The sequence below is a fragment of the Vicugna pacos genome, chromosome 10 (genome assembly GCF_048564905.1).
Source record: "Vicugna pacos chromosome 10, VicPac4, whole genome shotgun sequence".
NCBI lineage: Eukaryota > Metazoa > Chordata > Mammalia > Artiodactyla > Camelidae > Vicugna > Vicugna pacos.
In genome coordinates, this window is record NC_132996.1 from 29724758 (window position 1) to 29741198 (window position 16441).

Consider the following 16441-nt stretch of genomic DNA (forward strand, 5'->3'; position numbering starts at 1 on the left):
CCTGAGGTCGCTAAGAATGCTGTGTTTGTAATAATTTCTTTTATTTAAATTTGTCACCCATAATCCTATTTTCTCTCTACATTTTTGTTTGTTTAAACCTTCTTTTACTAAAATTTTATCTTCGCTCTATATAGCTTTTCCAGTAGCCTTCTCCCATTTTCTTCCCCCATGTAATGAATCCTGTTAACTTCTTAGGCGGGAAAAAACTTCTGAAGTGTAGAATTCTGCTGCTGCTGATAAATTGGGAGCTCAAAATTTGCAGATACTAACTATTATATATAAAAAACATAAGTAACAAGTTTCTACTGTATAGCACAGGGAACTATATTCAATATCTTATAGTAACCTATATTGAAAAAGAATCTGAAAACGAATATGTCTGTGTATGTATGACTGAAACATTATGCTGTATACCAGAAATTGACACAACACTGTAAACTGACTATACTTTAATAGAAAAAAAAGATGCCATCAATTATTTAAAAAAAAAAAAGATGTAATTGAAAGGGCAAATCAGCCAGCATAAGATCTCAGAGCTCCCTGGGGGACTGTTGGTTATTTTCTCTACTTTCTATCATCTCTACCCTCTGCATCTCCTCCCCTTCCTGAATTCCCATTTCCTTTCAGAAAGGAAAGGGCCATACATTTTTCACTTACCGTGTTTCTCCTTAGGCTCTTCTGATTCAGACACTTCGATGTCTGGAATCACCTCTCTCTCTCCTTTGCCATCACTGTCAACACATATTTAACAAAAATGTCTCAACCTTTCAGCTCTAATGCTCCAAAATGTCAACTGAAATATTTTTAGGTGAAGTAGAAGAAAAAGACTTTGCTATTTCTAGTTGTTCCAACGAAATTCATAAAATGCCCACTTCCATTGCTCCATTCTCCAAAATATTTTTTCCATCATTGCTAGATAAATAAAGATCCCTCACCCCTTTTACCTGTCCCAAGGTTCATCAAGTCCTTGGAACAAATTCACTCTGATTATTCTCAGACATGCAGGAAAGGTTTGGTTCTTGTCTGGCTATCTGGAGGTTAGGGCAGAATTATACGCCCATAAAAAATTATATGGGTAAAAAAGAATTTAAACATTTTCAATTTATATTCATTCTTTTCTAAAATCCTGAAGCAAAGAAGATCTTACTATTGGTCTATCCCTGGGAAAAAATTCCACACGATGACCTCTGGAAAAAGAGCTCTTTCAAATGTTTTAAACGTTAAAAACAAAAAAACTAACTAACTAACTAAAAAAACACATTTACTTTGAACTTTAGGTTTTGAGTTTCATTTTATTAAATTTAAACCTCCATTAGCTTTATCACTGTTTTACATTCATACTGTTTTCAAGCTCCTGTTTTCACACCCCTGATATCAGAGGTCAGCAATATGTATGTGAAAGGACTGCTTCTGGGGAAGTTTGGACATGTCTTTTCAAGAAACCTGTGTAATGGAAAACTCACAGACCTTATTAAATAACAATATAGAATACAACTATATTTTCCTGTAAAGAGGTAAATTGTCAAGGGTACAATTTTGCTGTCTTGAATGACAGAAATGATCACCTACTTAAAGACTTCCCTGCCATTTCCTGTTTTCAGAAATGGTTTTCTTAAATTATGTTCGTTTTAATTCATTCATTCATTCATTTTTTGAAGTATAGGTGATCTGCAGTATCATATTAGTTTCAGGTGTACAACATAGTGATTTGATATTTTTATAAATCATACTCCATTTAAAATTCTAATGAAATGTTGGCTACATTCCCTGTGCTGTACACTACATCCTTGTTACTTATCCATCTTATACATGGTAGTTTGTGTCTCTTAATTCCCTACCCCAAGGTGTCCCTCCCCACTTCCCTCTCCCCAGTGGTAACCTTTTGTTCTCTAAATCTATATGTCTGTTTCTGTTTTTTTTTTTAAATACTCATTTGTCCATTTTGGTTTTTAGATTCCACATATAAGTGACAGCATACAGTATTCGTCTTTCTCTGCCTGACTGATTTCACTTAGCATAATACCCTCCAGATCAATCCATGTTGTTGCAACTGGCAAAATTTCATTCTTTTTATGCCCAAGTGATATTCCATTGTGCACGCACGTGTGTGTGTGTGTGTGTGTACCTAAATTTTCCTATTGTATCATCTTTCTTATGCCTTCCTCTGCCATGAATGGCCTATGAATCACTTGTCTGTACTGACAACTGCTGCAGCCACCACAATCCGAGTCCCAGGACAAGAGTTGCTACTGACTTTCACTGTTGCTACTTGGTGTGACTAAAGAGTGAAACAGGCTTCCCCTAATATCCGTAACCCTGCAGGGACAAGGCTGCAAATTGTAATAAGACATGGAAAGCTCAGACATCCTAGGCAAAAATAAGAAGGAATGAATAGTGACAAATGGGGTTATGTTTAAAGTTGAGCTCAAATCCAGATCAGCACTCAAAGGTTCTGGAAAACTTCTTGGGCCCACTGCCATCTTCACCATTGCAAGCTCACTTGTCCTCTGTGAAGGGATCCACAGCATGTCTACTCTACTTTGATTCCAGCCCCACTGAGCACACACACACACACACACACACACACACTACAAATCCCCAAGAAAGAGATCTTTTTTCCCCCTTCAGTCTGTCAAGTTTACCTAATCACTACACTTCTATACCAGGATGTGCCTAGTCTGAGTATAATTAAGAGGAAAATATTAACCTTCTTCAAGAGAATCAGGACATTTATGCAGAGATGCGTTGTTATGTCATTTGTTGCAAAAATTACATTCAATTAGAACTTCTGTGTACGTGCTCTCATATTCAGTTTTAAATTCCCCAAGTAGACCATTTCAGCAATCTAATCTGTATTTTTCTGGGCAAAGCGCAGTTATTATTTACTCTTCTCTCCCAGATGTACAATCTCTTGGTTACCTCAGTTTTAGCATTCTTTCAAAAATGGTGAAGTAAAATAAAGTAAAGCAAGATATGTTCAAATAAAATAAGTGAAATGAACCAGGGAACTGAGCTGAAAGTTCTTTATCATACAGAAGCCACACTCCTGAGGATGGACATGACTTCCCCAAGTTCAGAAGATAGAATCTAGAGAAATAGGATCTTCCCATGGTCATCAAGAGCTAAGCCAAGATCTCAGTGGTACTTATGGGCCAGGGCATTGGCCGCACCTGCCACCACCTTCTGATAGGCAGCCTGCAGGTCCGGGGTGAATTCCTTGCCAAAGTGATGAGCCAGCACAACCACCAGCACGTTGCCCAGGAGCTGTGTGGAAGAGATAAGAAGCAAGGGCGTGGTTAGCAGAGGGAGCAGAGGGACCCGGCTTGGACTCAGAGTATTTCAGTTTCATCCCAAGCTGTGCCCCTAAATATAAGCGGAACGATCGCCGAAGTGCAGAGGTTGCTCTTGATGTGAGTCCCCCACCATCAGCCTGAATTTATATTTAGAAAGGTTTCTCCCTTTCTGCCTTAATTCTGAACTTAAGTCATCGTTGTTGTCCTTTAGAACCATGTGAAGAAGCAACACTACTTTTTATCCTGCTTGCTTTGAAAGGAAGAGATAAGGGAAAAATCAACATTAGATAACATTTTCTTTTTTTGTTAACCTTTGTTTCAAATGTTATTCCCAGGCTTCTTCCGCTTAATTAGCTCCAAAGAATGAATTATGTGTAAAGCAAAAACTGAAAAGAGCTGCAATATTCAGGAGCTGGGGCTTAAAAAATATTAGAGACCTAGATTTTATCAGATTCATAAACAAAATATTAAAAAGCAGCATAATATAAAATAGCAGCCCCTGGTAACTTCTTCAAGTTTTATCTTCTTCAGAAGTTGACTCAAGTCGGTTTGCTTCACTCTTGGACATCTCATCAAATTCTCCACAAGATCTGGAACTTCGTAATCCTTATCCTCTCTAGTAGCAAGTGGTGCGTTTCCATCCACAGATTGATTGGGCAGAGGTGCAGGCAGTCTCCTTAAAGTGGTCAGACTGTCTGTGCCAAGCTGGATTAAGATGCTGGGTAGCATTTCTATCAGCTGCTTTAGCCTGTAGTGATGAAAGTATTTGCTGCCAGAGATGCCTGAAGTGTGTTGCTGCTCTTTGGTTTGTGAACATATTCACCTCTTCAATACCAGAGTGCAAAAATAAGCTCAAAATGCATTAAAGACCTAAATGTAACACCGGATACTATAAAACTCCTAGAGGAAAGCATAGACAGAACACTCTTTAGCATAAATCATAGCAGTATTTTTTGGATCCATCTCTCAGCATAATGGAAATAAGAAAAAATAAACAAATGAGACCTAATTAAACTTAAAAGCTTTCGAACAGCAAAGGAAACCATAAACAAAACAAAAGACAACCTACAAAATGGGAAAAATTATTTGCAAATGATGGGACCAACAATGGATTAATTTACAAAATATACAAACAGCTCATACAGCTCAATATCAAAAACAAACAAACAAAAACCAACCCAATCAAAAAATGGGCAGAAGAGCTAAATAGACATTTCTCCAAAGGAAGCATACAAATGGCCAACAGGCATATGAAAAGAAGCTCAATATCGCTAATTATTAGAGAAATAGAAATCAAAACTACAATGAGGTATCACCTCACACCAGTCAGAATGGCCATAATCAAAAAGTCTGCAAATAATAAATACTGGAGAGGGTGTGGAAATAAAGGAACCTCATACACTGTTGGTAGGGATGTAAATTGGTACATCCACTATGGGAAACAGCATTGAGGTTCCTTAAAAAACTAAAAATAAAGTTACCATATGATCTAGCAATCCCACTCCTGGACATATATCAGGAGGTAACTCTAGTTTGAAAAGATACATGCACCCCAGTGTTCATAGCAGCACTATTTACAATAGCCAAGACATGGAAGCAAACTAAATGTCCATCAACAGATGAATGGCTAAAGATGTGGAATATCACAGTGGAATATTACCCAGACACAAAAAAGGAATGAAATAATGCCATTTTCAGCAACATGGATGGACCTAGAGATTATCATTTTAAGTGAAGTAAGTCAGGCAGAGAAAAACAGCTATCATATGATATCACTTATATGTGGAATCTTAAAAAAGTGATACAAATGAACTTATTTACAAAACAGAAATAGACTCACAGACATAGAAAGCAAACTTATGGTTAGCAAAGGGGAAAGGAGGGAGGGATAAACTAGGAGTTTAGGATTATCATATATGCACTACTATATATAAAATAGCCAACAAGGAACTACTGTATAGCATAGGGAACTATATTCAATATCTTATAATAACCTATAATGGAAAAGAATCTGAAAAAGAAAAAAAGAATATATATATATATATATATATAAAACTGAATCACTTTGCCATACACCTGAAACTAACACAGCATTGTAAATCAACTATACATCAAAAAAATTATTCTGGCTTCAGTGTATAAATTTGTTTTAGAGGGTAGAATAAATGAGAGAAAAATAGTATGATATTGGAGTAGGGAGGGAAGTACAAATGCCATCTCCATTTTCAGACTTGAGCAATTAATAATGAGCAATTGATAATGTGATAGTCATTAAGATGAGGAACACAAAAAGAAGGCTAAATTAGCAGGAATCAGGAAAAGATCAGGAGGTCAGCCTTGGACATACTTTGCTTATGCACTATTGAGCAATCCAAAATGAAATATTAAGCAAATAGTTAGACATATAGATCTGAAGTTCAGAAATAATGCAATCAGTTCAAGAATATAGAATGAAACAGGGAACAGAGGAATAATAGATCATAGTGCATCATACAAACCACTACCGCTCCCTTTTCAGAAATAACAGACAACACACTTTACAAATGTCTCTTTGAAACCTGGGAACATATTTATGAGTTAGGAATTATTATCCCATATTACAAACAAAGGAATTGATTCTGAAAAATGTTAACTGAACTTTTTAAGGTGATGGGTTGATAATTTGATCCTTATTAATCCCAAAGCCCTGGCTTTTCACTTCTATGCAAGGAACTTGGGTCCAGGAATTTGAAGTGATTTTTACACAAGTGACTGTGCCTACAAGTGAATTCTAGGCATTTTCTGTTCTGTTAATAGATTTCTTCTTTTCATTCACCAGACAGGGAACGTGGCTATCATCTGTGAGCTCTCCACTCTCTATTTCATAATGTTTCGAGTCCTGAAGCATCTTTGCCACAATGGTCCTTTACTTGATTTTTCCTTCGGTTCATTGTTCCTGTCAAGTTTAGACCTTTACCTATCAGTTCACTGTAATCACAGCAAATTCCTACAGCCACATCCAAAGTAGATTCTGCCTTGTCAGGTCTATGCCGACACATGGATCAATTCCCTAAAATTTCCTATTCATGATGTCACTTTCTTGTACAAGAAACCTCACTGGTTCTTTTTGCTTGTGATAATAGCTTCTTTTCCTGCTTTTTAAGGGCCAATTTCTCTTCTGCCAATTACACCTGGCAAGCTGATTCCTGAATTTTCCCACACAAATGGCCTTTTATCTCCACCAAAGGCTTAATTGAATAAATGTGTTCCAGGTCACAGAGCTGGCAAGTAGTGTACAGATTCAAACGAAGGCTTTCAGTTCAGCCTTAGGGATGGTTCCTCCATTAATAGCATTGAAAATGCTATAACTTCATTATAGCTGTTAAAAATATGTTTCTTATATTAAATAGAAGAGAATTATAGTCCAAAAAGAACTCCACCCTAAGTGTATAAAAGTAACAGCCTATAGAGGTCCCCTACTTCGTGTCTTAACTACTCACTGTCAGCAATCATCTTGCATTTCTCAAGAGTAACTCCGTTTTCTTCCTTTTTCTAAAGACCTTGTCCAACTCAAGGGTCTACTTTCCATTCCTAGGAGAACTACCCATTGAAGCCACTCTTATCCTGCAGAATCCTGTGAGTCTCTTCTATATCCTCTCCAAACTCCCATATTCCCATTCCCATAGGAGTGCTTTTTTTTAACTGAATTAACATAAAAGATAAAGACAGAGAGAAAATACAAGGATGTTCCTTATAGAGCATTGTTTCTTATTTTATTTTTATTATAAAGGAATTAAGTATGGAGACAAGACACTGTCTCCAGTCTTCAGGAGATGGACTCTTGGGACACAGGCACCAACATAGCTGGCCAGTCAACTAGTGGTACCTGTGGGCCAGAGCATTAGCCACAGCATCCGTCAGCTTCTGCCAGGCAGCCTGCATCTGTGGGGTAAATTCCTTGTTGAAGTGGGTTGCCAAGACAATTGATATCATGTTGCCTAGGAGCTGGGGATGAGAAGAAGATAATACACAGTAAATAAAAGGCCTCAAGCTTGCCTTGCAGCAAATAGATGCACCATCCATTTCCTTCCTAATAAGAGTTTGAGCAACTTTCACGGTCATGCTCCCACAAAATTGCGTCATTATAGAATTGACATTGGCTCCAGTGCCTCTAAGCTAAAAATCTCTGCTGTGTTCTGTTCTTCTCCACATTTGCCCTGCAAGCACCCAATCCCAGAACATCGCTATGGGCTACTTCTCTCCTTTTTTTAAAAGTAAAATCATAGGACTGTAAGGTGACTTAATTGTGTAGTTTAAGTCCCCAGATAGTGCATACATTAAGATTGGTTGGACACCCATTTGACAAGGAATCCAGTGCCTTGTATACAAGAACATCTCATGACTGCTGGGGTTGGGGGTGGGGGGCATGGGGAAATCATGAAAAAATAGCTTTTACTTTGCCCTGCACAGTTCTGGTTCATAACTCAAGAACCATGAATGTCATCATCAGTTTTCTTACAAAAGTTCAGTTGCACAAGTCAAGATGTACTTCTCCCTGACTCAATTTGTATTCCCTAGGCCAAAACATTCAGCTCAGTTTTGGCCAGTGTTCTTGACAATATGTATTTTTTCAGTGCTTTCAGATGAATAGTAGCCTCCACTAGTCATAGTAATTACTCCACTTGGTCTTACCTTTGACCTTTGGAACAACTGAAATGCCAAAATCAAGGCTTTCCCTAAAATATTGCCTCCCAAAAATACTTCAAAAGGATAAGCTCTAAGTACCTGTGTTCTCTACCATAACCACACAGATACCTGGGAGGAGAGAACAGGGTACACACGTGCCTAGAACTCACCCTGAAGTTCTCAGGATCCACATGCAACTTGTCACAGTGCAACTCACTCAGCTTAGCAAAAGTGCCCTTGAAGTCTTCCATGTGCTTAACAGCATTTCCAAAGGAGGTCAGCACCTTCTCGCCATGGGCCTGGACCTTGGGGTTGCCTATTATTGCAGACTCAGAGTATAAGTTACCAAAATTGTCAAAGAAACGCTGGGTCCATGGGTAGACGACCAGGAGTCTATGGGATGATCATAGTCAGAGCAGATGGTGAGTCAGGGTATGTAAGAAACCTAACCAGTCCTTCTTTCTGGAACACTTTCTGCCTTTCTGCACCCTGCCCCAGCCTCCAGTGCTTACCTTCCCAGGCTCTCACCTCTGGCCACCTCCACGTTCACCTTGGCCCACAGGCTAGCAATGGCAGCCTTCTCCTCAGCAGTGAAATGCACCATGGTGTCTGGGAGCTTATGGTGATCACCAGTGTGCCAGAAGCAAGTTTGTGCTGCTGCTTCTCTACGTGGCCTTTTATTCTTCCTCTCTTGTCCCCAGGCCCTTGCTTCTCCCAGTAAAATGATACTATTGGTCAGGGGTGGGTTGTCACCACCAAGGGTGGAACTTGGACAGTGGAGGGTCAGCAAGATGGACATTTGTGTCTCTGATAGTGTTGGGTGGCTCTATCAGGGGGCTTCTGCTGTCCTCTCCCCTACCATCTATTCTGCAGTTCATATCTCAATCTCCCCACCTCCACTATCCCTGAAGCAATCAGTAGGCTGACCATGAGGCTTAACTAGAATTAGGAAGGGTAAGAATTAGAAATCTATTGGACATTATGTCAAGTGTTTACAAGACTTCATTCTGCTGTTTGCCTAGATTATAGAATCCACAGCTCTTCTGAGTTACCAATTTTTTTTAATTCTTCTTTTTTTAATTAAAAAAAAATTGGAGGGCGGGAGGGAGGTGATTAGGTTTATTTATTTTAATGGAGGTACTGGGGATTGAACCCAGGACCTCCTGCATGTTAAGCATGCACTCTACCACTGAGCTGTACCCTTCCCCCAGTTACCAAGTTTTGTAAAACTTAGGCGGGGCTCATAATTTATAGTTCTTGTAAACAAGAAGAAAGACCCCAGTCCAGCATCACTTTGGGAACAAGATAGATAAGACTGGGTAATTTAGAGAAAAACTGAGCTTGAGTTGAACTCATTGTTGTTGAGTTCTATTAATAATATATGCACTTGTCTGAACATATTTTTCTCATTCTGATTATATGGACAAGTGTCTCTGGCCAATACACGTATCTACACATTTTTGTCAGAGAATATGCAATTGAGTGTTGGGGAAAATGAGTTCTTGTGATCAGTGAAGAGAGTATTAGAATTCTCCTTGGCAATGGCTAGGGATTAAGGGAGTTGTGTCTGGTGTTTGCTCTCTTCCCGTGTTTAACGTTCCCTTCTGTCTAATCAGGCGGAGACATTCTTCACTGACAGTATACCACACACCACTGCCACTGTGATCTAAGGTACTTTGGTCTCATGCATCTCAAACAAGCATTTATAGAGCTAGACAGGGTATATACACTTCTAGTGAGAGAGGAAATGGTTCATTTTATTTTATTTTCTCGGAATTTATTGCTCTTGCATTTTGAGCTCCAGAAAGCAGTTTTTTTGTTTCTCCTTGAGATCAATATTACCACCCCCGAAAAATATATGTATATATATACACATGGAGATTATTTATTCTGTATAATAAATATATACGTATAGGTATATACATATACATATGTGTAATGAATAATCTACATGTATATTTACAGTGTTATTCTAAAATTTAAACAGTTCAAGCCAATATTATTATGCTGAATTTCTACTATTAGAAAAATCTTTAAAAAAGAAAAGAAAAGAAATCTTTTCTGTCTATTTGATATAGTGAGAGACTTTTATCTCTTCAGTTTAGAAAAGACTTAAATGTAAAATGTGGATAAGAAATGCTAAGTTTCCAGAAGCTAGTTTACCATGACCAACTTGATTATCTGTGAGCTTTCAGTCCCCAGCTGTGTTGATGTGAGCACTTTAGTACAGAGATAGAAAGAAAGGAGTTTGAATTAATGCCAAAAGGATTTGCTTCAAGAGAAGAGATCCATGAAATAAAAGAAAGGAGAGGAAATTCTGACCACAGCTAGGAACCCATTAGACTCAGTTGTGGGTCTGGCTTGCAGGGGTGGCTCCAGGTACTTGCTGAAGTACTTGGTCCTCATACCCATCTTCACTGGAGTGCATGCACACCGCAATCCCTCAGACTCAGGGACATTGTCTACACTAATAAATGTTGATGAATAACTGCTCATCTTTCCAGCAAACCAGGTAGTGATTCTAAAAGTTACCTCTAACTTCTGTTTTTCTCTCATCCTTTTTAGACAGTCACTTTCCAAGACTTTTTGATTCTTTTTGCTCATGATTGTTCCACTTTTCCAGTTTATTCCATGCCCACTGCTCCCACTGTCACCTAGATACTTGTCACATCAAGGCTAGATTATCATCTTAGTCATCTAACTGTCTTCCACTCCTTCATGATGTATTAAAAAATACATGTATTGAGGCCACTCACGCCATGCATTGTTTTAAACAGCGGGAATATTGGATGAACAAAACAGTTTAATCTAATCTCATGATGCTCACATTCTAGTGGACAGAGAAGACTAACATTAACAATTAAGCTAGTAAATAAATAGGAGAACTTCAGATTGTGTTTTATGACAAGAAGGAAATGCATCTGATGATATAGTAACAAGTGATGACAGAAAAATTATACAAAGATACATGTCCTAAAGGAAGTCACACTTGAAGTGAAAGCCTTGATGACAAGATGGGGTCAGGCAGGAGTCATGTGGAGAAACAAGTTGCTGGAAGTGGGAAGGTTAAGTGCAAAATTCTGAGGCTGGAGAGAAAAGAAAAAAGAGAGAAAGGAAAAACAAACTTGAGGTTTAGAGAAAAACATTACAAAGGCAGAGTGAAATGTGTTAAGGGAAGAGTGGGAGGAAGTAAAGTTGGAGAGGTGAGCCTAGGCCTTATTATTTAGTACATGAGATTAGAGTGGGTATTATATTTTGACTTTATTTTTTAATTTTTAAAATTTAATTCCAGTTTTATTGAGATATAATTGACATATAGCCCTGCATAAGTTTAAGGTGTACAGCATAATGATTTGACTTACATATATTGTGAAAAGATTGCCACACTTAGTTAACATCTAATATCTAATATGGATACAAAAAAGAAAAAAACATTTCTCTTTATAATGAGAACTTTTAGGGTGTTCTCTTAGCAGCTTTCAAATTTACCAGACAGCAGTGTTAACAATAGTCATCTTGTTGTAAATTACATCCCTAGTACTCATTTATCTTATAACTGGAAGTTTATAAATTTAGCCCACCTTAATCAACTTCCCCGACTCCTTACCCCCATGTCTGCTAAGGCTTTAGAATAAAAATGGAAGCCAGTAGAGATGTGTAAATCTTGCATTCACATAATGACTCATCTATTCAGTGCCCACAGCCAAACTAATCTTCCAGACTTCTCTGTTTATCACATTGTACTCTTGCCTAGAAACAGGCATTAACTTCTAGTCATAGAAAAAAATCCTGTGATCTAGCCTCTCCAACCACTCTATGCTATTTCTTTCCTTTTCCTTTTGATCTCACGGTACTGATCTGTGGCTCTGAGCTGACTTTTGAGCCTCTTCTGGTTCATGTCCCCCACCTAAACCTTCATCTCTCTAAGCAGTTTGCAATGATCTCTCTTTCTTGAAATGCTATAGTAGCCAATCTGCACGCTTGAGCATTGTCTCCCATTTTATTTATGCATGTATTGGTGTGTGTGTGTATATATATATATATGGAAACTATTCAGCCATAAAAAAGAATAAAATAGTACCATTTGCAGCAACATGGATGAACCTGGAGATCGCCATTCTAAGTGAAGTGAGGCAGAAAGAGAAAGAAAAATGCCATATGATATCACTTATATGTGGAATTTAAAAAAAAAAAAAGGACACAAATGAACTTATCTACAAAATAGAAACAGACTTACCGAACATCGAGAATAAACTTATGGTTATCAGGGGGTAAAGAGGGTGAGAAGAGATACATTGGGAATTCAAAAATTGCACCTTTTGGGGAGTGATGGAAATGTTAGGTATCTTGATTGTGGTATGGTTTCATAAGTGTATACATCTGTCAAAATTCATCTAATTGTACATCTGAAATATGTATAGTTTACTGTATAGGAACCATGCCACAATAAAGGTGTTTAAAAAAAAGGAGAAAGAAACCTTTGTTACAGCCCACAAAAACAAACCAACCAACCAAAAACAGCTGTTCCTTAGTGACTCTACACTCCTGGGCAGGGCTCTCTGTGATACTTGTGAGCCATGAGTTTAACCAGTTCAGTCATTGTCTTCTGCCAAGCAGCCTGCACTTGAGGGGTGAATTCTTTTTCAAAATGGTTTATCAAGAAAAATCACTAGCTTCTTCCCAAGGTCTGTGGAGGTGGAAAGAGATAACAGATATGCACAGTGAGCAGAGAGCTCCAGGCTGGCCTTTCAACTCCCACCTGGAACCAAGCTGTGTCAACTTCCCTCAAAGCTGGGGCTTTGCCAAGGCACTAAACACTGCTGATTTATTCCTCTTGCTAGACTAATACCTGACCATAATTTCACTCTTTGTATCTTCTTAACACCACCCACCTCATATTTTATGGGATTAAAACCCAAAACTCATAGCTTTCTTTTTATGCCCACTCTAGACCACGTGTCCTGGCTGTTTCCCTCCCTCAGACACACTTCACTCTGCTTCTGGATAGGATGTAAGTTTGAAATGGCTCTTTAGAAGCAATTTTGTACAAATATCCAGCAAATGTATTAATAGCCTTAGCAATATCTTTGTGAATTCTAGGTTTCGCCCTTAAATGGAGTCTATATATGCCTACGTAGATATTTATACTCTGAGAAACAAATTCATCCCAGTACAGCTGATCAAAAACTACATGTTTCACATTAGATAAACTCTAATCCCAAACTGTGCTCAATCCTCAGTTTGTACAGATAAGAATCTATCCTATACCACCACCAGCAATGCTTTTACATCTGTCATGAGTCCCTCCATTCTGCATTTCTTGCACTGAACCTTATGAAGCTTAATGACCCACAAGTTGTGTGTTGTCTTATCTAATCTCACAAATGTCTCTGTTTTATCCTCTTCACACGCCCCATCTCCAAAACATCCAATCCCCATGGAATTCTTGCTATCTTCTGAGTAGACACAAAAGCAAAAGGCACAGAGGAAAAGACAAGAACATTTCATATAGAGTATAATTTTTTTCATTTTATCAGGAGTTAAGTCTGGAGACAGGGCACTCTCTTGGAACACAGATCACTCCACCAGCTTGGTTGGACAGGCAATTCAGTGGTATCTGTGGGACAGAGCATAAATCACAGTAGTTGTCAGCTTCTGTCAGGCATCCTGCATCTGTGAGGTAAATTCCTTGCTGAAGTGGGTTGCCAAGATTATCAAAATCACGTTGTCTAGGAGCTGGGGAGAGATTGCAGATGAAAAGAAGATAGTACACAGTAAACAGAAAGCCTCAATCTGGCCTTACAGTAGATAGATACAATACCCATTTGCTTCCTGACCTGAGTTTGAGCAACTTACAGGGCCACGTTCCCACAAAAAAAAAAAAAAAAAAAAATGTCGTTATGGGCTCCACGTTGGCTTCAATAGGACTCCCAGCTTTCTGTCTCCCGTTGTGTTCTATCCTCCTGTCATTTGCCCTGCCAACTTACAACCCCAGAACATTGTTACGTATTGCTTTGCTCTTGTCTTTTTTTTTCAAAAGGAAGACTATAGTACTTCCAGGGGTCTTAAGAAATAGTACATATAGCATAAGGAACTATATTCAATATTTTGTAATAAACTATAATGAAAAAGAATCAGAAGAAAAGAAAAATATGTGTATATATTTGTATAACAATCACTTTGCTGTACACCTGAAAGAAAAACAATATTGCAAAATAACTATACTTTAATTTTTAAAAAAGAAGTAGTATAAGTCTCCAGTCATTACATGCATACAATTTTCCTGAGCATTCATATAAAATAGAACCCTGCATCATGGGTACGAGGACAAATTATCATTATGCAGGAGGAAATTTTCATCTTTTTGAGAAGCTTGCCCTTACTTTGTCCTTGTTGGTTCTGTTCTAACTTCAAGAACTGTGAATTTTAAAATGTTAAAAAAAAAAAAAAAGAACTGTGCCAAAAGTTGTCCATCAATTTTCACAGAAATTTTCAGTTACCAATGGCCAGATGCTCTTCTCCTTGCCCAAACTTGTGTCCCCAAGTCCAAGACATTGAGTTTAATTTCAGTCAGTACTCTTTATAAGATGTATTTTTCAGAAATATCAAATGCAAGTGGCCTTCTACTATGTCTATTTCTTATTCTACCTAGGCTCAGCTATGCCATTTACAGAACTCTTTCGAAATCAACCCCATCACCAAAATACCATTCCCCACAGCTAACCCCTATTTCACAAGAGGTAGCTGCTTCTGTTATCAAAAGTAGCAATAATTAACAGATACACATCACTGTATATAAAATAGATAAACAACAAGGACCTACTTGTATGACACAGGGATATATATTCAGTATCTTGTAATGAGCCATAAGGGAAAAGAAACGAAAAAAAGAAAAAAAGTAAGTATGTATATGTATAACTGAATCTTTTTGCTGTACACCTGAAACTAACATTGTAAATCGACTACGCTTCAGTGAAAAACAAGAATTAAAAAAAATCAAAAGTAGCCCTAGCACAGATACCTGGGATGAGAGAACACAGCACACGCATGCCCAGAACTCACCCTGAAGTTCTCAGGATCCACAGGCCATGCATCACAATGCCTCTCACTAGGCTTAGCAGAAGTGCCCTTGAGGTCATCCACATGCTTAACAGCATTTCCAAAGGAGGTCAGCACCTTCCTGTCATAGGCCTTGACCTTGGGGTTGCCCATTATTGCAGACTCAGAGTATAAGTCAGAATAGTAGTTGAGGGGCAAGAAAGATGAAGAGATTGATGGATTGAAAATGTACATTGCTCCCATTTGTTAACTGATTAGGTACAAAGGTTTAGTGCCGTAAATAGCCCCTGTTTACTCTGTTTAGAGGCATAATGAGTCTCTATAAGGCTCAGAGAGACTAGCACTGTTGACAGCCTGCGACTGTGTAATCATTGGTCTCTCATCCCCATTGTGGACACAAAGGTCAAATGTGAAGGTAATTCACAGGACAAATTCTGATCAACGTGTGGGAGCAATGAAATGTCTAACAGAGTTAAATTTGCCAAGATTTGGCACTCTAACTTGTAAAGTGTGGAAGTCTCGATCTTTGATATGAGAATTTGACTCAAGTCCTGAAGGTCTTAATTCCCTGAGCAACCTAGCAATAACTCCCTCAAGAGTGATTGAGTTAATGGCATCCCTATATGAGGGTTTCCAGGTCATCACAGATCTCTTCTTGATAGACCCAGGCTGGGAGCTTTCGGTCATCTACCACCACCTACCTCCTTCCTCCTCATCTACCCCAGCCGATTAGAAAACACGTCTTCTTCACTCTCGCTTTGTCTGTCCCTCGCTTTTTGCAGGCCTCGCTGCTCCTCTTAGGTTGAGGCCATTATGTCTTTTCCCATAAACTAGCATCCCTATCTAGTCTTTGCAATTTTTAAGTCATTTTGTATGCATTAAGCAGATTACTTCCCTCCGAATCCTATTCCTTAAGTCATTTAAAGTTCTAAGAATGTGTATTGTTTAATCTTGCCATTAGCATAGTAAGAGCTTTTATTGTTACTTTCAAGGCCTTGTGCTATGTATCTAGCCTTTCTACTCGCCTGTCTTCCTCTCCCTTCTACTTCCAGAGAGCCATTCTCATGCAAGTTACCAAGCCCTGGCTTGCTAGTTTTAGACAATGAGCTTTTTTTGGTATTTTACCTCCTACATGAAGACTTGATCATTCTCCCCCTGCCCCCCAAAATTTACACAATATCCTAACACTAACTTTATTTCAATTAATGTTACATTCAGTCGGAATGCACAATGATTCCAAGTGTCTTAGCCTTGGCTCCCCAGGAAGACAGTAGGACCGTTTAGGAAAGAGTAGGCTGTCGTCAGTTCATGGAGACTTTTTCTGGAAGACCCTCAGCCATCCCTCAACTCATCTTCTTATCTCCAATCCAAACGCACAAGATATATGACAACTTAGCTCATTCAAAATGTACATTTGAGCCAAC

General features: G+C 38.4%; 2 protein-coding genes across 6 annotated transcripts in view; one reads left to right on the top strand and one right to left on the bottom strand.

Annotated features, from left to right (window-relative positions):
* Positions 1-16441, top strand: part of LOC102530707 (olfactory receptor 51M1-like) — a 259108-nt gene that overhangs the window by 139457 nt on the left and 103210 nt on the right. The gene's annotated exons all lie outside the window — the stretch shown is intronic.
* LOC102526108 (hemoglobin subunit epsilon-4) lies at positions 3136-8565 on the bottom strand. 2 transcript variants are annotated; one of them, XM_006203426.3, is made up of 3 exons: positions 8471-8565; positions 8129-8351; positions 3136-3264 (listed from the first exon to the last, which is right to left on the bottom strand). In XM_006203426.3, the coding sequence occupies exons 1-3, from the start codon at positions 8560-8562 to the stop codon at positions 3136-3138; spliced, it is 444 nt and encodes a 147-aa protein (XP_006203488.2). In that variant the 5' UTR covers positions 8563-8565. The 2 variants fall into 2 exon arrangements, with proteins under 2 accessions (XP_006203488.2, XP_006203489.1); XM_006203427.3 differs by lacking the exon at positions 3136-3264 and adding an exon at positions 7149-7277 and having other exon boundaries at positions 8471-8562.